This window comes from Micromys minutus (genome assembly GCF_963924665.1).
Source record: "Micromys minutus genome assembly, chromosome: 25".
NCBI lineage: Eukaryota > Metazoa > Chordata > Mammalia > Rodentia > Muridae > Micromys > Micromys minutus.
The window spans coordinates 6,778,296-6,799,451 of record NC_137960.1 but is presented as its reverse complement, the minus strand read 5'-3'; the positions used below and the strand labels follow the sequence as shown (position 1 = coordinate 6,799,451).

The 21,156-nt window shown below is 47.8% G+C and overlaps 1 protein-coding gene across 2 annotated transcripts in view; it reads right to left on the bottom strand.

The window, feature by feature from the left end:
* DNAH8 (dynein axonemal heavy chain 8) overlaps positions 1 to 21,156 on the bottom strand; it is a gene marked incomplete at its 3' end in the record, with an annotated part of 214,111 nt that overhangs the window by 4,305 nt on the left and 188,650 nt on the right. For both annotated transcript variants that reach the window (XM_080938138.1, XM_080938139.1), the window contains exons 85-87: positions 15,812 to 15,968; positions 13,084 to 13,236; positions 12,266 to 12,455 (exon numbers count right to left, since the gene is read on the bottom strand). In XM_080938138.1, the coding sequence (XP_080794264.1) occupies positions 12,266 to 12,455; positions 13,084 to 13,236; positions 15,812 to 15,968 (500 nt within the window). The remainder of the gene's footprint in view (positions 1 to 12,265; positions 12,456 to 13,083; positions 13,237 to 15,811; positions 15,969 to 21,156) is intronic.

Below are 21,156 nucleotides of genomic sequence, written 5' to 3'. Positions count from 1 at the left end.
GTGGGAATCGTGCCATTCAATCGTGCAATCCAATAAGAGAAGTGTTTGCTGGAGAGTGCCATTTGACGTTAGGGGGAAAAATATCCTAATTCTAAAAGCCGGCTGGCGGGCTGTGAAAGCCGCCCGTGGTCCACCCGTTGCGTTCCCGTTTTTTTTTTGAGAAAATGGTGGGAGAATCGTGAGAGACTCTATGTTTAAGATAGGGAGGGAGACTTCAGAGTACACGCAGCAGTACTCTGGAGCTGGCTGGCCAGCACGGGTGCTGGAAACCAAACCCTGGCCTTCTGCAAGAGCAGTGTGCATTCTCAACAGCCCCTGCTTGCACACCTTGAGAGATGGGTGGGGGTTTTCAAGAGGGGGACAAGGCTGGCTAGAGCAACGGCATGTGTGAAGACACAGGGGCAGGGCCTGGGTTCAAGAAGGAGTAGATGATCCTAGTACAAAGGTCAGAGTTCACACTGCCTCTTTTTAAATGCATTCTCATTATATTGATTTATTTATGTGAGTGTGTGTGCGTATGTGTATGTGTGTGTGTGTGTGTGTGTGTGTGTGTGCACATGCCTGCCATGGCATGCATATGAAAGTCAGAGAGTGATTTTGCAGGAACCAGGACCCTCTTTCCACCACTAGGTTCCCAGAATCTAATTCAGGTTGTCAGACTTGGTGGCGAGAGCCTTTATCCAAGAGCCACTTACCTGGTCCCATGCTCCTTCTCAGGAGGTGGGACGAGGACAATGACTCTGCCTTTGTATCTTAGAATGCCTAAAACAGGCTCTAGGCCACTGGAGAGAGCGAGCCACCTGCGTTCTTCCAAAAGGTACGCTCCCCCCATCAACCAGGGTCACAAAGAACTCTCTTACAGTGTGAGCTTATGAGCTTATAGTCATCAGAAATACAGTGGCAGTCCATCTGGCAACAACAGCTGGGCACTGCCCGGGCTCTTCCTGTACTCCCAGAAGGGACTCTAATCACCGGAGGACCATGTTTTGATTTTATGTGTATGAGAGTTGGTCTGCACATAAGTCCGTGTGCCGTGTGCATGAAGTGACCATGGAGGCCAGAAGAGGGTGTTAGATCCCCCGGAACTAGTGTTATAGATGAGCGAAAGCCACTAAAGTGGGTGCTGGGGATTGAACCTGGGTCCTCTGGAAGAGCAGCCAGTGTACTTAACCACTGAGCCACCTCTTCAGCTCCTCACTTTCATCTTAAATACTGGGGAACTTTCACTCTTGAGTAACAAAACATTTCATGTATTTGTAGGTCAAATTATATATAATATATATTATATACATGACTAAGTAATATATAATTATATATTGTCCATATATATATGAGTAAAATAACAAAACCCAATAATGTCATTTTTTGGATTCATTTATTTGTATGAGTGTTTTGCCTGCATGTTTGTATGTGTTTCATACGTGTGTCCTGGAACCTACAGAGGCTAGAATATTACATCAGACCCCCTGGAACTGTATTTAGGGATGGTTGTGAGCCACAATGTGGGTGCTAGGAGTCAAACCCAGGTCCTCTGCAAGAGCAGACAGTGACTTTAACTGCCAAGCCATCTCTCCCAGCGAAAATGTCATTTTCATAATTCAACACGCAGTGTTCGTCCATGTGTCTGTTAGACACTGCGTATCTAGCATGAGTGCCTGGAGTTAAATTGACCTTAGCTTATGATATTTTAAAATTCACCTGATATTATGAAGCTACGAGGTCATAGTGTCCAAGTCACTAATCCTACTCTTAACTTTCTCTCTGCAGCCACTGAGTAATTGAAATTCTTTTTCCCTATACTATCTTAAGTCGTGATTAAACTGCAAATTGGCCTCACCCAGCATGGCTTTTGGGGCCAGGCCAGAAGTATCCAAAGACAAAGGAAGCCGAGCTTACTCCCTCTCCCTGACCTTCATACCCTTTTAATATCTTTTTTCTGCTTCTAAGGTTTTAGTCATTATTAGGGTGCTCTGCAAAACTCCAGGGCAGTTAAGAGATACTATTTCCTGTCTGGTCTCTATTAAGAAGTGTGCATTACATTGTCCAGACTCCAACAGTAGATTTCCTGATGCTTAGGGGCGCTCTTTGGAAGCCAGCAGGTGGAATCTAGTCCACGAGACAGTTCCACTACGAAGAACGGCAGTTTTGAGACCTAGAGCAAGGGCCAGGAATGGTTCCTGAGTCATCCCTGCTCAGAAGACGGAGGAGAGAGGATATATGCACTTTCAAATCTGTCTGTCTACAATGTGTCTATTTATTCTCCAGTCTATTTGAGATAGAGTCTCACCATCCCAGGCCAGCCTCAGATGTCACCTGTAGCCAAGAGTGAACCTTCCTTGAGCTTCTAACCCTTCTGTTTCCTCCTCTAAGACCATTTATCCTATGTAGAATTGAGAATCCAACCCAGGACTCTAGGCGTGCTAAGCAAGTACTCGGCCAACTAAGCTGCAACCCTAGATGCTATTCCAGGCTCGGTGGCTTCCCACTGACTTCCAGTAAAGGACACAGTCTTGTCACATTTGAAATGTACTGAGTCTACGGAAGCATTAATTGTTGGACTTTTAAAAAAACAACAAATGGTTGTCTGTCCTGGAGACCGATGTCAAACCTAATGAAACTACAATCTGCTCTTTCTGCTGCTTGCAAAACTTCTTAAGGGACTAGTGATATAGTTTCCTTCACAGAAGCCTGAGGAAAAATCAAACACTTTTGTTTTGGCATGTATTTAGTTATAATCATTCCGAAAGTGAGTCATATGTTTCCCGTGCTTGAGAGGAGAAACAAAAAGTCAGTCGGGGCGAGACCTCAACAGCGATAACCTTCTATTCTTCATGAGATTTAAACCACCCACATGACAAACAGGCCACTTGACTAACCACGGGAGTTACATGTGGGTCTAGATGAGGTGCTCAAATAATTCTTCCTGTCAAGTTCAGAAAGCATGATGAATTCCTAAAACACTTGTCAAAGTCACTATTTTTTAAAAGCCCCCACTATTAATCTAGAATGATACGGCTCCGAAGCAATACTTGTTGGGTTTTAACTCCTACAAGGGGAGCAATCTAACGCGGAGGCAAGCTGATTTCTGCTGCTTGACTCAAGCAATCAGCTGGCCTAAAGAGAGCCACGGTGCGTTTTAAGTGGCGCCCCTACAGGGTCCTAGAAAAGCTGGGAGCCGCAGCTGATGAGGAAGGAAGGCTGCGTTCCTCAGCTTTACAAAGGGTTGGCTAGCATTCTGTAATGATGGTCCTGTGCCAATGGCGGGCGTGTGTGTGTGTGTGTGTGTGTGTGTGTGTGTGTGTGTGTGTGTGTGTGCTCGAGAGCTCCTGTGCATGGGTGTGATGCATATGTTTGTTTGTTTACTCTTGAAGCAGGCTCTCTCACTGAAGAGCTTGCCAATCCAATTAGAACAGCTGGCTAAGGAGGGCTGGGGTTCCAGATGTGTGCCATCATGCCTGACTTTTACACAGGTAGTAGGAATCTGAGTTCAGGTCCTTACCAACCTAGCCATCTCCCCAGGCCCCCAGGTGGCCTTTTTTTCATTATTATTCAATATATGAAGCAGTCCTCCTGTAATGGGCCTTGGTCTGCACGGTTATTTCCTGTCTAAACAGTTACCACGCCTCCCAGCAGCGCCTACGGAGATTAGGAGTGATGTCTCTGCTGTGGGTTTATGACAGGCAGTTTTTCCCCCAAATGAGAAGCAAATGCAGTTCATTGGTAAGTTAAATAAAGAGACAGACATCGCTAGACAGGGATGGGGTTGGTCAGCCAGCTGAATGAGCACACACTGGGCACCTTTCAGAGGTATTTGCTAGATGCTGTCGGGTGGGGGGTTGGACACGGCCAGGGCAGCTTGGTCCAGAGCCATGGAGTCTGAACTGCTGGAGGAGGAATCCACAGTGCAGTTCCTTCTCAAACAACTGTGTGCATGTGTGCCTTTGCACATATCTGTGTGCATGTATGCCTGTATGTATCGTGTATGTGTGTGCTTGAGAATGCAGGCACATATTTGGAAGCTAGAGATTGAAATCACATGTCTTCTGAAATCACACTCCGACCTCACTTTTCCAGACAGGGTTCACTGAACCTGGAGCTCACTAAGTTGGCTAGACCGGCTGGCCATTGAGTTTCAGCGTCCCAGCTGCCTCTGCCCACCCCAGCACTGGGATTCCAGCTGCATGCCGGTCCCAAGGATCTGAACTCAGGGCCCCCTGTTTGCTGGCCAGCACTTTACTGTCTGACCCATCTCCCCTGCCCTTTTTTCTCAGATTTTAATCACCCCAGGAATCATCTGGGGAAGGGACTCTCGTTAACACAAAGGGTCTGACGCAGCAGCTGCTGCAGGAGGACCACACATTGGGTATCAGGAATCTGAGGTAAAGGTTCTTGTCACGCTAGAATGCCTATGAGAGCGTTCAAGAAACCCATCATTGGAGGCTTTCAGCGGCAGAGTCTAAAGGTCTTAACCCTGGAGCGTAAGAACATGATTGGTTTTGGGTCCCAGCCATTAGTATGTATTGAAAATGTCCCAGGTGATTGTGCTGTGGAAGACAGGCCTGAGAACTACCACTCCATCCAAGGCTCTCTCAGGACAGGGCACTTGCCAGTCATTGACCCACATGTGTTTCAAGAACCAGTTTGATGGGGACACAAGTGACTTGTCTGGAAGGCTGTCACTAGGATGAGCTGGCTCCTCGTAGGCTCTCTGGAGACTCATGGGCACGCTGTGGTGTCATTCATCCAAGTGACAGGCTCCATCAGACCCGTGAACACAGGAAGGGCTGACGGTAAGGCTGGGACCCTCTGCCCCAAGTGACTGGTGTGCAGGAGTTTGACTCCTGACATAGCCTTCTCCTTGGGTAACTGGCTTTCCCTTGACCCCCCTCTAGTCTCAAAGCTTCCCATCATGCCCCCTTGGCATGGTTCTATTTTCACACAAAATAGTCTCTCTACTTTTTTTTTTTTTTTTTTTTGCCTTTACTGGAATCAACCCTGAGCACTTCCCAGTCATCCCTCCACCCATCATCAAAACCTCTCTGCTGCCTTGACAACCACAGGCTCTGGTGACAGGTCCTTCACTTCGTCATTCCTGCCAGCTGTCCCCAGCCATTGAGCAGCCCATCAGCAGCTGCTTCGGGTGTGCATGCCTGTGTGTGTGCGTGTGCGTGTGTGTTTGTGTGCTCAAGCATGTATGTGGATGTGTGCATGCTTATGTGTGTGCCTGTGTGTGGGTGTGTGCATGTGCTTGAGCGAGAGCATGTATATGTGTATGCGTGTGTGCATGTATGTGGGTGTGTGCATGCATATGTGTATGTTTGTGTGTGTGAGTGTTGCCCTATCCAGCAGCCTCTCTTTAGATATCATAGTTTCCAGATTTATTGACTCATTTTGTATATTCGGGGGATGGCAGGGGGCGGGGACACGTATGCCATGATACCATGTGTGAAGACCAGCGAAACAGCTTGAAGAAATCAGCTCTCGGCGTTTGCACCTCACCGACTATACCCCCTTTCTTCCCTGCCTCATCGATTCCTTCCTTCCCACTGCATGCCAGGCAAAGTCCCAAACACAGGTAAACCCAGACACCCCCTTCTGACAGCTGTCTCTCACTGCTGCTCTGCAGAACCTAGTGGGTTTCAAAGCCACCTGATGTCCTTCCGGGTCCCCAGCCCTCTTCCACCAGTTTCCTGACATCCCTGCAGGGGACAGAAAACACCTGTAACCTCTTAGCATGGAGCCTGCACAGTTTTCCATGGTGAGCGTCTCTCTGGGGGGGGGGGGGTTCTCCTGCTGTGATAAAACTGGGGATTAAAATAGCAAGCTGGGGAGGAAAGGGTTTATTCAGCTTACACTCTGGCCTCACTGTTCATCTCCAAAGGAAGTCAGGACTGGAACAAACAGGGTAGAAACCAGGAGGCAGGAGCTGATGCAGAGGCCGGGGGGGGGGGGGGGGGGCGGGGCAGGGGCTGCTAACTGGCTTGCACAGCCTGTTTTTTTTTTTTTTTTTTTTTTTTTAAATAGAACCCAGGCTCTCCAGCCCCCCACAACAGGCTAGGCCCTCCCCCATCAATCACTAAGAAAATGTCCTACAGACTTGCCTACAGCCCAATCTTATTTATGGAAGCATTTTTCTCAGTTGCGGTTCCCTCCACTCAAATGACTTTAGCCTGTGTAAAGTTGGCTTAAACGTCCGGCACAGCATCTATGTGTTACATGGGAGGGTGTTCGGGCACCCTTCTGCCTGCTCTGCACAGGCTCTCCACTGTGACACACACATCCCTCCCACTTCTTCTAACCCTCTGTCTGGTATCCTTAGACTCTTTCCCTCCCCCACCCCGTGTGTGTGTGTGTGTGTGTGTGTGTGTGTGTGTGTGTGTGCCCTTTCCTCCCTCCCTCCACCAGTATGGAGGTCTTCCAAAGAAAAACCAAGCAGCCATTTGGGGTCTATCTGGTTTGACCTCTGGCACCCATGACCCTCTCCACCTCTCTCTTTTTCTGGGACCCATGTTTCCCTTCCCCAAGCTGTTTGGAGGAGGGTCCAGGTTCGTGTGTTCCGGGGAAGGACGCTCAAGGAGACAGCAGCATCCCCGTGGGCATGGCTCAGGGGGAGGACTACCAGGCTGTGCATTGTAGAGGTCACTGGAGGTCAGGACTTCCTGCATCGGCTGTTGACATTGAGTGGGCCACACAGACAGATACACAGCCACCCCTGTTTGAGAGGAGGCTGAGCCCCAAGACAGAACCTGCCTAGGAAAAGCCAAAGGAGGACTGGGGGGTGGAGGTGGGGGTGGGCGAAGAAGAGAACCAAGGAAGTATATGGATGGAAGCCACAGTCCAAAACAATTTCCAGGAATCAGAGAGATAGTTCGGCAGCTAACAGCACTCACTGCTCTTCTGGAGGACTGGAGTTTGGTTCCTAGAACCTACAATGGGTGGCTCATAACTGTCTGTAACTCCAGCTTCAAGAGGGGCATCAGATGGTTCCTTCTGACCTGTGTGGACACCAGCATGCATGTGGCACACACACATGAAATAGGAAGGTGGGAGAAAATAAGGAAGGAAGAAAGGAAGGAAGGAGGAAGGAAGGAAGGAAGGAGGAAGGAAGGAAGGAAGGAAGGAAGAAGGAAGGAAAAAAGGAAGGAAGGAAGGAAGGAAGGAGGAAGGAAGGAAGGAAGGAAGGAAGAAGGAAGGAAGAAAGGAAGGAAGGAAGGAAGGAAGGAGGAAGGAAGGAAGGAAGGAAGGAAGGAAGAAGGAAGGAAGAAAGGAAGGAAGGAAGGAAAGAAGGAAGGAAGGAAGGAAGGAAGGAAGAAGGAAGGAAGGAAGGAAGGAAGGAAGGAAGGAAAAAGGAAGGAAGGAGGAAGAAAGGAAGGAAGAAGGAAGGAAGGAAGGAAGGAAGGAAGGAAGGAAAGAAGGAAGAAAAAAAGAAGGAAGGAAGGAAGGAAGAAGGAAGGAAGGAAGGAAGGAAGAAGGAAGGAAGGAAGGAAGAAGGAAGGAAGGAAGGAAGGAAAGAAGGAAGAAAAAAAGAAGGAAGGAAGGAAGAAGGAAGGAAGGAAGGAAGAAGGAAGGAAGGAAGGGCAAGCCTCCAGACTTGCCATCCTGGCTACAGTCAAGGGAGTGAATCGAACGGTAATGTCATCAGCTGGGGTGGCCTTGGAGGGAGTTGGCCAAATTACAAGGGGCTATCCACCTACACAGTTGGCAGCCATGTTTGAGACTAAAATTTTAAGAGGAGTGGATGTGACCATGAGCAAGGCTGGTTACCTACAGGTTCCTCTCTTGTGAAGGCAGTGCAGGGTCCCCCCACACACCCGAAATCCGGGCACCCTTCTCGCCTACCCCTACCCAGCCCTCTTTGTGGTTTTTCCCAGGCAGGCTCTGCCTTCGGGCTCAGCCTCTTCTCTCACAGGTGTGGCTGTGTATCTGTCTGTGTGGTGGACTCAATGTAAAAAAGTCCAACCCCTTCACCCCATCCCCATGCCTCCCTACGCCGCGCCTGCCAGGACTTCCTGCATTGTCTGCTGGCACTGAGTTGTTCACAGACAAATACACAGCCTGGTAGTCCTCCCCCATCCCACACGGGGATGCTGCTGTCTCCTTGAGCGTCCTCCCCTGGAACACACGGACCTGAACCCTCCTCCAAACGGCTTGAGGAAGGGAAACATGGGTCCCAGAAAGACCAGGGGAGGTGGGGGCGGGGTCATAAGTAATGCCAGAGGAGACAGCCAAATAATCGGTACGAGGCGGGGAGTTTTTCCTGGTTCCTTTCCTATCCTGAACATCTATTAACCCTTGGCCCACTTTTTCCTCCTTGACAAATAGCAACTCTTAGAGCTGTTCTCTAAACAAGTGCTCAGAAATTGCAGCCGGTTGGTGGCATTGCTTCAAACACACACACACACACACACACACACACACACACACACACACACACACACACGGGAGAGGGAAAGGGAAGGGGGGAGAGGAGAAGCAAGATAACAGGACAAAATGACCCATCTCCTTGCTTCAGCACTGGTCCGCCCCTCTAAGTGAGAAATCTTGATTCATGCGGGTGAATATATGTGTTGATACCTGATACAACAGACGGGTACTTAGAAAGACGTGGAGGTAGGGTGGGGGTGGGGGAGACTGGTATCTAAATGGCACCAAGCTCCAGGCCGAATTAAGCATTTGGAAGATGATTGTTGCTGCAGGGTTCAATCTAATATGGAGGTGGGAGGCCTGGGGAGCATGCCCCACCTCCACCATCGTTAGCACATATGAGTCACTCCCGGCATCAAATGACAAAATGCAGCTATTAATTAGAAGGTGTCACAAAGGAATCAACAATGCCTTAGCTTGATGTCTGCCTCCCTATGGCTTAAAGCACATCCCTACATGTAGGACCCACAAGTACATGCACACACACATACACACACACACACACACACACACACACACACACACACACACACACCAGAAACCAAACCATGTGTACCTAATGCCCTGAGAATGGTACACAGGGGCACGGGGTGGGGGATGGTGGGGCAGGCCAAAAATTCCTTTGTGGACTGTGAGAACCTCAGCTTTAAAGAGTCTGAGAACTCCGTATGTTCAGATCTGCCAGGGAACACCAGCAGAAGACAAAGGCCTCTGGGTCTGCTGGAAAGTAAGTCCACCCGCCCAAGAGGCCATGCCACAAACAGCCCAGCGTCACCACTGCAGCCAGCTTGACCATTTTAACCATTTAGTCTAATTGTCTACGTGGCTGAGCTCATCAACGGCCACAGAAATAATGGAGAAGGGGGCCTGAAAATGGAAGGTGAGGCTCCGTGGTGTCTGACTCAGCCTCTTCAAGTGTGCCGGACCAAACACAACAGCAACAAAATCAAGCCAGTCACAAGGCAAGTGTGAGCAGAATGCTGGCTGGAATGCTGATGTGTGCTGTGTGTGTGTATGTGTGTATAGGTGTAGGTGTATCTGTGTGTGTGATGTTTATATATGTGTGTATATGTGTGTATGTGTATATGAGGGAGATGTGCACATGTGTGTGTATATGTGTATATATGTGTGTGTGTAATGGGGGTGTGTACATGTGTGTATGTGTGTATATATGGGGTGTGCACATGTGTGTATATGTGTGTATATGGGAGTATGCACATGTGTATGTGTGTATATGTGGGGGTGTGCACATGTGTGTGTGCGAGAGTGCATGTGTAATGAGGGATGTCACCTGTCCCTGTGGTATCACAGACCTCAAAGTCACGTAAGCCTCAGCAGAAGGGGCCTGATGGGAAATACACCACAGTGTAAGAGACCATGGACCTTATCTGGTGATAAAACTATTCACATGTGAAAAAACTTATTTTTAATTCATTACATTCATTTATTGTGGGTGTGTGTGTGTGTAGGCAGCGCTTGCATGCCACAGCACACATGTGGGGGTCAAAGGCTAACTAACTAACATTCTCTTTCTACACCTTGGGTTCTGAGATTTGAACTCAGGTCTTTACCGCTGAGCTATCTTAACTGCTCTACTTGTGATGGGACTTTGGCCCCCTTGCAGACGGCACCGTGTTTTGCTGAAACCCGGGGGCCGTTGTTTTGAATGAAAAGAATAAGCTGACGTTTATCATACTGGCTAAGGAAGAAGATACAAGATCAGGAGGAGAGTTCATACCAAAGGAGCTGTTGTTACTATCAAAGGATCTTTATCTGTTTGGACCCGGGCTCCGGGACACACATCAGGATGGGGGCGGGGTTGGGGCGAGGAGCTCCCTGTTTTTCAGACGTGGCCGAGTGATGTGGAACGGGAAAGTAATTTGTCCCCGTGTCAAGAGGAGGAAAAGGGAAGCCAGGACCAGATTACTGTGCGAGAAGAGGTGACCTCCAGCTTCTAAGCAACAAAGCAGAAAGCAATTGAAGATCAGGGCGTGGGTGTGGGTGTCTGGAAAGGGTAGTGTTGGCTGGAATTCAATGTGGACTTTCTGGGGTGCAGCCCTGAGAGAAAACACAAAAGTCCCATGGAGGTAAAGACCGTGAGTGGGGTTTTGTCCTACTGGTGGGTGGCACTAAAAATGCACATCTGAGAACTCAAAAGCTTTAAAAAAGAATTTGACAGGTATGGAGATGGCTCAGTTAGCCACACTTGCTGCTCCGGTGAAAGACCCAAGTTCAGAGAACAGCGCCTACACTGGGTGGCTCCCGACTGCCTGTAACTCCAGCTCTGGGTGACCCAACACTCTCTTCTGGCGTCTGTGGCCCCTGCCCACATGTGGTGCACACACATACACACACTCAGGCCCTTTCACATATACACATGTGAAATAAGCCTTTAAGATATTTGTTTTTAAATTTTAATTTGGTGTATATCTGTGACGGTGCACATGCTGTCAGAATAGGGACACTGTGATCCTGATCCTGTCTTTTAGCACCCTGCATCCACTGTGGCCATTCTTGGCCTTCGGATGAACAGGCTCCTACAGGCTGGTGCGGCTTTCATCCAGCTCCCTCCCCTCCACATTATCTTTAGGTTGCCCGTATCGCTGCGGGTACTCACGGTTCCTCTCAAACCAGTAAGAGCGAATGCTTTGTAACTTACTGGCGTGCTGAGCGTAAAGACACCCAGTCCCTTCCTCTAGCTCACACCATTTGGGGTTACATTGCCTGCACTGTGGTTAAGACAGAACATCGCCAGCTATCTCTAGACCTTACAGGATCCATGACACCAAACCAGCAGCTTTCTCAGAGGATATTTCTAAAACGGAAGGATGGGTGACACAGAACAGCCAAGCACCTTCTGGGAGGGGGGATCTCCCCCCCAAACTCACTCAGGTTTTCAAGTCTAATTTTCTAACCCAAATCGGCAATTCGGGGCACACTTTCAGGAATCTGATAACTGGGCTTTATCTATCACCTCTTATCTGCGCTCATGGGCACACGCGATGGTACGTCATACATGGGTGAGTGCTTTTCAGTGGAGGGCAGAGGCCAATGTCAGGAATCTTCTATCTCCACCTTATTGTTAGTAACCCCTTTAAGGATTTGTTTACTTATATTTTATGTATGTGAATGCACATAGACATGTATGTATGCGTGTGTGTGTGTGTGTGTGTGTGTGTGTGTGTGTGTGTGTTTGTGTGTGTGTGCCTGGAGCTTACACGTGTTGGATCCCCTGGAATTGGAGTTCCAGATGGTGGTGGACCACTGTGTAGGTGCCAAGAACCAGACACAGGTCTTTGCAAGAGCTGCCATTGCTCCTAACTGTGGAGCCCTCTCTCACCTGCTCTCCTAGATAAAGTCTGTCTCTGAACCTGGGGCTTGCTGATTTGATGAGACTGGCTAGCCAGCAAGCCTTCGAGATCCTCCCATCTCTGAAACTTCCACCAGAACCATCAGGCCTGGATTTGTTGACGTAGGTGCTGAGAATCAAACTCTGGTCCTCAAGCACATTCCCAAAAGACCGACCTCCTTAGTTCTGGTTTGGCTTCCCCATCAACTAAAGCTTGAGGGAAAAAAAAATTTTTTTTGGTTTGTTTTTTTAACCCTTTCATCACAGGCCATGGTTTGCTCATGTGAATCAACAGGAAATGGGAGGGTTTGGCTATTACAGTCTTGGGGGAATGTGACTTGAAAGATTACAAAGGACTGTGTATATTCTTGTTGGAACTCTAAGAGGCTCTTCCCAGTACCTGCCAGCCATAGGACCACATGGCTTTATGGAGTATACATTTAGTACACAATATTGCCACACAGTTGCACTTGAAGTTTCAGGTTCACCTACCTTGTGGGTTAAAGAACCCGGTCATCCAGAAGACATTAGGCCTCCCCTCAAATATCCATGTTGAGAACTGAGCGTTCCTTTCCAGAAGCTCGGTGAACCAGAAGCCCAGGGTGGAGGAGTCCCAGGACACCCTCTTCCAGATCTGAGGGATACGAGCATCATACATGTTGTCCAGCGCATCTCTCAAGTTCTGAAGATGACAAGGGCAAAACACGTGACCCAGGATGCTGGCTGGAGAGGTGGCACAGTGACTAAGATTACATGTCGCTCTGGCGGAGAACCTGAATTTGGCTCCCCAACATCCCTGTCAGGTGGTTCATGACTGCAAATCCAGCTTTGGGGATCACATGCCCTCTTCTTCACAGCCACTGGTGCCTGTGCACATACTACACCCAAACACATGGACCCCCCCACACACACACACGATTCACATGGAATCATGATTCAAATAAGATCTTTTAAAAATAGTGGTTTTATGGGCCAGAGAGACACCTGGGTAGTTAAAAGCACTGGCTGCTCTTGCAGAGGACCTGGGCTCAGTTCCCACCACCCACAACCATCTGTAACATCAGTTCCAAGTTCTTCTGGCCTCAGTGGGTTCTACACATATACAGTATGTCCCAGGGAGAGGCTCTGCCTCACAGATGAAGGTGTTTGAGGGATGACATCTGAGGTTGCCCTCTGCCTTCCACACTCAGGAGCTCACATGGCTGTATGCACTCCCACACACGCACGTATTACACAGACACGAATGAACACGTGCACACACTGATATTCGCCTGCAAGAAAGAAAAAAAAAAAAAGAGGGACACGCCCACCTCACTCATGATGATTGTTCCCTCGATAGCCAGTTTGAGGTCACTCAGGCTACTTCGGAGGATCGTGATGACTTTCTGCATCCTGTCAATTTCTTGTCTAAGAAATATGTTCATCGAGTTAAGGTGCCCCATCTTCATCAAACGAGCCTTCACCTACAGCAAAGCATAGCATACCATCGTTAGGGGGGAAAAATCGCTCATCATTTCTCTTCCCAATGACCTCTCCCAGTTCTCGGCTCTTTCTCTTCCTCTGGATGCGTCTCCCCACTAGACCCAATGAACTAGAAAATATCTCTTGCAGAACCAGACTGACTGTTAAATCCCCCATTTTCTGAGCTTCAAAAACTTCTGTTCAACTTGAATGACTTTTATTTCCTACTGATTGTACTTAGTTTGATAATTGGAAATGTTCTTTAAAAAGCTGAAATAAAAATTGTACCTATTTCCTCTTTCAAATGATTAAGCCTTAAGTGTCAGCTAAATATTCTTTTGCAATCTAACCTTCGCAAGAGTGCAGCAGGACTTTTCCTCCCCCCATTACCCTTACAGAGTTGTTATTAGAAATGTCACAAAAAGTTAAGACAACCCAAATCGTTACAAAACAGTCACCGGTGAATACAATTAACTGTGGATTAGGGTTGCCTCTGCTGCAGATGCTAAAAATGGCTTTCCCTAATCTAATCGGTGAAAATATTTGGCTTTGTGGGAGAGCCATTAAGTGACCTGTCACTTGTTCCTGTTGGCATATCATGTAGTGACCTTGTTAAGGAGATCAATACCAAAGCCTCTTGTTGTGGAAACAATAAAATACAATGATTAATTAATTAATTAGTTAGCCAATATACATTTTAGTTTACTGATAAATGCCAAGAGGAGACTGACTGTGAATACCAGCTTGATTGAAGGACGAGTCCAAAGAGCCACCAGAAGGCTCGCAGCTGAGGGACTCCCTCGTCAGAGTCTCCACGGCCTTTTCTGAGACGTGGAGTGGTAAGCAGGTTCTTTAGGCAGTGGCCATCTCTCTGTATGGCAGCTGTGTCATTCTCAGTGAGTTAAAGATGGAGGCAGGAAACAGTTATGTAAAGGCCAGTGGCCTGAGCTGGGGCCACAGAGTGAGCAGGGCGGGGCAAATAAAACCAATGTCACAGTCCAGATGGTCATCAGAGGACCAAGACCTGGTCCTACACGCTAACTTTAGGTTTTCTCCTAACTATATCATTTACAATTAAAAAAAAAATGTGTGTGTGGGTGTGTGTGTATGGGGGGTGTGTATCTGTGTCTGTGTCTCTGTAACTGTGTCTGTGTCTGTTTATGTGTGTATATCTGCGTCTGTGTGGCTCTGTGTCTGTCTGTGTGTTTGTGTTCCTGTTTATGTGTGTCTCTGTGACTGTGTGTGTGTGTGTGTGTGTGTGCGTGTGTGTGTGTGTGTGTGATGTGCATATATGCCTTCAGCAGTCAGAAGATTCCCTGGGATTAAGGTTACAGGTGGTTTTGAATTGCCCTACATGGGAATGAAACTCAGGTCTTCTGTAAGAGCAGCAAGCATTCTTAACTGCTCTCCCAGACTCTTTCAATTTTGTTTATTTATTTGTTATCTACTCATTTATTTACAGAATCTCAGGCGGGCATTAAACTCAGTGTACAGCTGAGGATGACTTTGAACTTCCGACGCTCCTGCTCTACCTCCTGCACCACCACGGCCAGTTGAGGCGAGGCTGGGGATCAAAGCCTTATGCATGCCGGGAAAGTGCTTTTGCAGCTCAGCCACATCCTCCGTGTCTGTTTTAGTCTCCACTGTTCTGTCTCTGTCCTCAACAGGACATCACACAGCCTCCTTTGTCCATGTCTCTGTCTCTCTGTTTCTCTGTCTCTCTGTGTGTGGGGAGCATTTTGCATGTATACGAGGACCATGCGCATGCAGGTGCCTGCCGAGGCCTCAGGTAGGAATCAGATGCCCCTGGAACTGGAGTTACAAGTTGTGAGCTACTTGATATCAGTGCCGAGAACTGAACCCAGGTCCTCTGAGAGAACGGCCAGTGCTCCTGACTGCCGAGTCATCTCTCCAGCTCCCAGCTGCGGGTTTGATCAGAGGGTCCTGCTGGGCAGAATGCATTGAACCTGTAGCCCCAGCTACTCAGGAGGCAAAGGCAGGAGGATTACTGGAACTCAAGAATTTTAGGTTGGCCCCAGGCAACATAGCATGATCATGTTGCTATTTTTTAATTTTAATTAAAAAAATTAAAGAATTAAAACAGAAGGGGAACACCGCGGAAAAGAGCATAATTATAATATTGACTGTGTTTCATGCACAATGATGATTCCAGCACAAGCTGTTTACTGATAGAGTCAAAGATTTGCTGTGTGGTCTCTTACAGAAACCTCACAAAGCTTCTGGGAGCAACTGTCTACGGTAATGGGGCTCCATTTGTGCTGTAGAGGCTAATGGCATAATTAGGTTTCAATTTACAGACTTCGCTTGACTGCTACATTTTCAGTAACATGCTTCTATAAAATAAAGGAAAGCGTGTTGGCCGGGTGGCTCTGGGGGTAAAGATGCGTGCAGCCAAAGCTAAGAGCCTAGGTTTGATCCCTAGGGCTCACACGCTGGAAGAGCCAACTCCTGTAGGGTGAACTCTGACCTCCGCATGGATGTCCCGTGCTGTGTTGGGGCAGAAAGACGACTTCCCCGTGTCTCAGGACTGAGCCCAGCGGGAAGGGCCTGGCTTACCTCATGAGGCACATAGTTAGGGGGCAGCTTGCTGAGCATGTCCTCAGACAGCCTGTAGACAATGGCCTCCCGTGTCTCGCCCACGCCTCCGCCGCTCTCTTTCGGCTGAATGTTGGTAATGGTTTCGAGGACATCAGACGCCGTGTTGCTCTGATACCTGACAGGAAGAATGACTGCTCAGAACGAGGAAGGCAAATGTCGGCCTCAGAGATAGTCGCCCGAGCTAAAAGTGTGTTGGAGGCATCTCTTGAGACAAAGCCATTCGTGGAAGAAGAAAGAGGAGGAGAAGAAAAAAAGAAACGTGGGAATGTTACCGGCAACCTACAGGAATGAGAACACTGCTGGCTTCTAATGGGACATCAGAAAACGTGACAGTGTCTACAGCCATGCTACCCTGAATGCGCCCCATCGCAGCTGATCTCAGGGTCGGGCCTGATTGGTACTTGGATGGGAGAAAACGTGACAGCACCAGAGCTCCATCTCCAGATAAAGAGATCCCTTTATTGTCTTTGGTGACCCAGATGACCTTGACTGACATTTACTTACACAAGCACCTTACACTGGACACGAGCACACCTCCTAGCCTCCGAAGCTCAGGAACGGGCACAAGGGTCTATCAGAATCCGACGGCCCATTACATCAAGCAGAACCATCATTTCACCCCTCCCTCGTGGGGGTTACGAGCTGCTCAATTTTCTCTGCTCTGTTTTGTTTGTGTTTGTATGGCTTCCACGGTGATCGGTTGTCTACCATCTGCCCCACCTATTCCAACGCAGATGCCCATCTTGAAAGCTTGTTCAGTTGGGACTGAAGGCACACTTCCATTGGTCAAGTGCAAGCAGGGGACCTGGGGTTCAGACCCCCAGCACCCACAGCAGAACAGACAATGTCGAGGGGGGCACGTCTCTAGACAAGGAAATACAGTCATCAGCCGCATGGGTACTAGACATAGGAGAGATTAGCTACAAATGTGTACATGGTTTCCCTCTGGGGGCATCCCCCAGCACCCACAGCAGAACAGACAATGTGGGGGGGCACATCTCTAGACAAGGAAATACAGTCATCAGCCGCATGGGTACTAGACATAGGAGAGATTAGCTACAAATGTGTACATGGTTTCCCTCTGGGGGCATCCCCCAGCACCCACAGCAGAACAGACAATGTGTGGGGGGGGCACGTCTCTAGACAAGGAAATACAGTCATCAGCCGCATGGGTACTAGACATAGGAGAGATTAGCTACAAATGTGTACATGGTTTCCCTCTGGGGGCATCCCCCAGCACCCACAGCAGAACAGACAATGTGGGGGGGCACATCTCTAGACAAGGAAATACAGTCATCAGCGGCATGGGTACTAGACATAGGAGAGATTAGCTACAAATGTGTACATGGTTTCCCTCTGGGGGCATCCCCCAGCACCCACAGCAGAACAGACAATGTGTGGGGGGGGCACATCTCTAGACAAGGAAATACAGTCATCAGCCGCATGGGTACTAGACATAGGAGAGATTAGCTACAAATGTGTACATGGTTTCCCTCTGGGGGCATCCCCCAGCACCCACAGCAGAACAGACAATGTCGAGGGGGGGGCACATCTCTAGACAAGGAAATACAGTCATCAGCCGCATGGGTACTAGACATAGGAGAGATTAGCTACAAATGTGTACATGGTTTCCCTCTGGGGGCTAGAGATCTTTTAGGCTTTGACTGCAGGGATTGGTCACACATCTCTGTATTCTGCGCTTTTGCTCTCCAGTTAAACAAAACATTTAAGGGCAGCTTCTACTTTGTTGAAAGGATTTTTTTTTTTTCCCCTCAAAAACCAAAGAGGAGACAAGTGACCTATCTTCAGGAAAGAACAGAGGGGCAAGCCACCGACAGGATGCTACTTGAGGAGATACTAAAGGCCACACTGCGGCGAGGAGAGGAAACGGGGCCTGTGCAACTTCTGAGATGTGGGAAAGAACGGGCCAGTGCCTGGGAGAACCTAAACAAACATCAGAGGGGAAAACACCAACTATAAATCTTAACTGCGGGAGGGGCAAGATAAAATTAAGATACTGAAATGTCAGGAGGGGGGCGCTTTGGGTTAATGGTCCTTAAGAATGTATTTATTTACTTGTGTGTGTGTGTGTGTGTGTGTGTGTGTGTTTGTGTGTATGCATGAAAGAGACAGACAGAGAGGGAGAGAGGGAAGGAGGGAGAAAGGGGCCAGGGGAAGAGAGAAGTGCTTACAAAGGCCAGAGAGAGTACTGGATTCCCTGGAGCTGAGCTTATAAGCAGTTACACTTATTTAAAATAAACACAGTATGACTACGGAATGAGAAGAGCGGGGAAACGGAATTGGCAAGGAGCTGGAGAGGAGGAAGAAAGGAGACAGGAGGAAGCAGTCCTCTAAACCTGGCAACATGGCCGACTGGGAAGACAGCTCAGTTGGACCTCAGTGCTGGCTGTGCTAGCGTACAGACCCGAGTTCAGATCCTCAGCCTCCCCATGGAAAGCTTGGCAGGGTTCTGTGTCTGCAGTCCTGGTGTTAGGGATGGGGTAGGCAGGTCGTGGGAGCTCACTGGCTGGCCAATCTAACCAAAATGGCGAGCTTTGGGTTCGGCCAGACCTGAACCCAAAATCTCAAAAAATGAAGAAGAGAGATACTGAGGAAGATATCCTGACATTGACCTCTGACCTCCACACTCGGCAGATGAACCCACAAAACACTTAGGCACCCATGCATGCACTGTGAAAACATGCACAGACCACACACACACACACACACACAGCTTTAAAAACAAAAGAATGGCAATGCCTTATGCTGACTCTTTGTACTTCCAACAGTTTGAAATACTCATTTATATTTTACTCCCTCCATATATTCCAAATGCAATCCAGAAGTAAACTGTATTTGTAACAATAGATCCTACCAAGAGCCTATCAAATGCCATGTAGTTGGTAAAAATGAGGACGTATTTCTATCTCCACTGATGAAGTGAGATGTCATTCAAAATTCAGAATAAAATGGCGTGCTATAAAAACCAGTTATGAGCCAGGAGTGATTTCCGCCCATGATCGCAGTACTTGGGAGGCTGAGGCAGGAAGACAGCCATGAGCTGAAGTCCAACCTGGTGTGTATACTGGGTTCTAGTGTGCTCCAGACCACAGAAAGAGAGATTCTATGTCCTAGGACAACAAACCCACAAAAACCAAGAAACCAAACCAAATAAGTGTGCCTCCATCTTCTCTGTCTGTGTATATGTGTGTATGTGTATGTATGTGATCTATGTGTGTGTGTGTGTTTGTATGTATGTGTATAAGTGTATGTGTGAGTGTATATACGTCTGTATATGTGCATATGTATGTGTATATGTGTGTATGTGGTGAATATGTGAGTGAGTGTGTGTGTGTGTGTGTGTGTGTGTGTGTGAAGAAGGTACATGAAAATCAAGAAGAGCATTTTGACAGCAGTGTTTGTTCATGATAAACCTTCTCTGTGGTCATTACTTTTCTTTCATATTCTTCCTTATTGTTTATTCTAAGAAGGCATGACTTTCATGTTAGTATATTAAGAAAATATGATTTTCTAATAAAATTGCAAAGCCATTTTCTTTTTGAAAAATAGACACCCTCCCACCCCATGGGCAGAGCCCATCTCAGTAGTGCAAAGAACGTGCCAGGGATGAACCAGTGGCAAATGCTCACACACCACGCCAGCCAGAAAGGCCCTCAACTGATGGCTGATGTTTCTCTTCCACATAAGGGGAGAGAATGACACCATTTTCTCTCAGCATTCCTAGGTGTGAATTAAACATCCTTGTGTGGAGCTAGTGCTGTCACTGTCTAAGGGGCTACTGATAGCACCACCCTGCCCTCTACTGTGAAGGAACGGTGTTCGGTGGGAGCCAGAGGATCCTGTGGAGCCCGTGTTTGACCTCATTCGTGAATGGAGTTGAAGAGGAAGGCATCCTCCTGCCTCCAGAATTCCTATCTGACATGATGAGCAGCTGCAGTACCACATATGGATTCAGACACGTATGCAATCTTACATGAAGTTGTAGCCACGGTAAATGCACGCAGCGCCATGTTTCGCACACTGGGCTTTCTGTCTGTCCTCTACAAAGAGCAGCAAGTCCTTTTAGCAGTTGGTCCATCTCTCCATTTCCCTGTCACCTACAGAATGAGCCCAAACTCTGTAGCTAATACCTCAAACCCTCAGAAGCTGCACCAAGCCTTTTTCGCACCCCACCTTCTGTAGGCACTGATCCCCACGGCCTGCACGAGCTAGCTGTACATTCTGTAATCTCACACATTTCCACAGCCCTCCCTGGCTGCTCCAACCACTGTGTCTTGGTCCTCACTGCCCACTGTGTTCTCCCTTGCATTCCCAGGATGAAGCCACCTCTACCCATGCCCCACCCCTAAGTGGACAGCTTTACATCTTCTAGGGCATAACTGGAATCTGCCCTCTGTCATCGGCTGTCTTTGATCCCTAAATTGGGATTTATTGGGGTTTTCGTTTCTTCTTGGCCTGTATGGGGCCTGTATGCACCGTGACATTGCATACGTAACCTGATTTTAGAGTTTATCGGATTGTCTTACGCATTTACGGTCCATTCATTTCCCTAATAGACAAGGAGCTCAGAGGATGGAAACTTCGTCTTCCTCATCTTCATGTTCTCGAGCTGCCCAGATGGTGAGTTCTCAATAAATATTTGTTTGTTGAGCCAAAGCCAGTTGGTTGGAATCTTATTAAGCTTCAGATACAAAGGAGAACAATTCTCCGATATTTAAAGGGAATGAAAATTTAATTATCTGTCCCTTTTGTGGTAAACACTTAGAGCATTATTATAACAAGTTTTCCCACTTCCTGACATTTCACCACCTAAAGGGAAAAATGAACACATATGTCTATGCATCTATCCACAAACATACGGAAAGGTAAATATAGATCATTGGTCCATTAGCCATTTAAATTTCTAGGTATTATTATTATTATTATTATTATTATTATTATTATTATTATTATTATTGAATAGTCTCTTAAATTTCTGTTTTTTACAGCCTATTTTCATAGGGTTTTTCTCCTCCCTCAGAGTCATGTGTACCTTTCTCATATTTTCATGGCTTTCAAAAAACTTGGGTCTTGCCTCATTTTAAAATTCAAGGAATGGAATGCAAACGCCTTTACATATCGTCCCTCCAAAACACAGGAGAGCCAGAGAGTCGAACTGCAAGACAAAGGAACCTGTTCTGTAATCATTTCACCAACACAGGTCCTCTAACGCCAAAGATAGGAAACCACGGTCAGTTTCCACGCTAAGAAGGTCATTCTGACCTGCCCGGACCATCTATGAG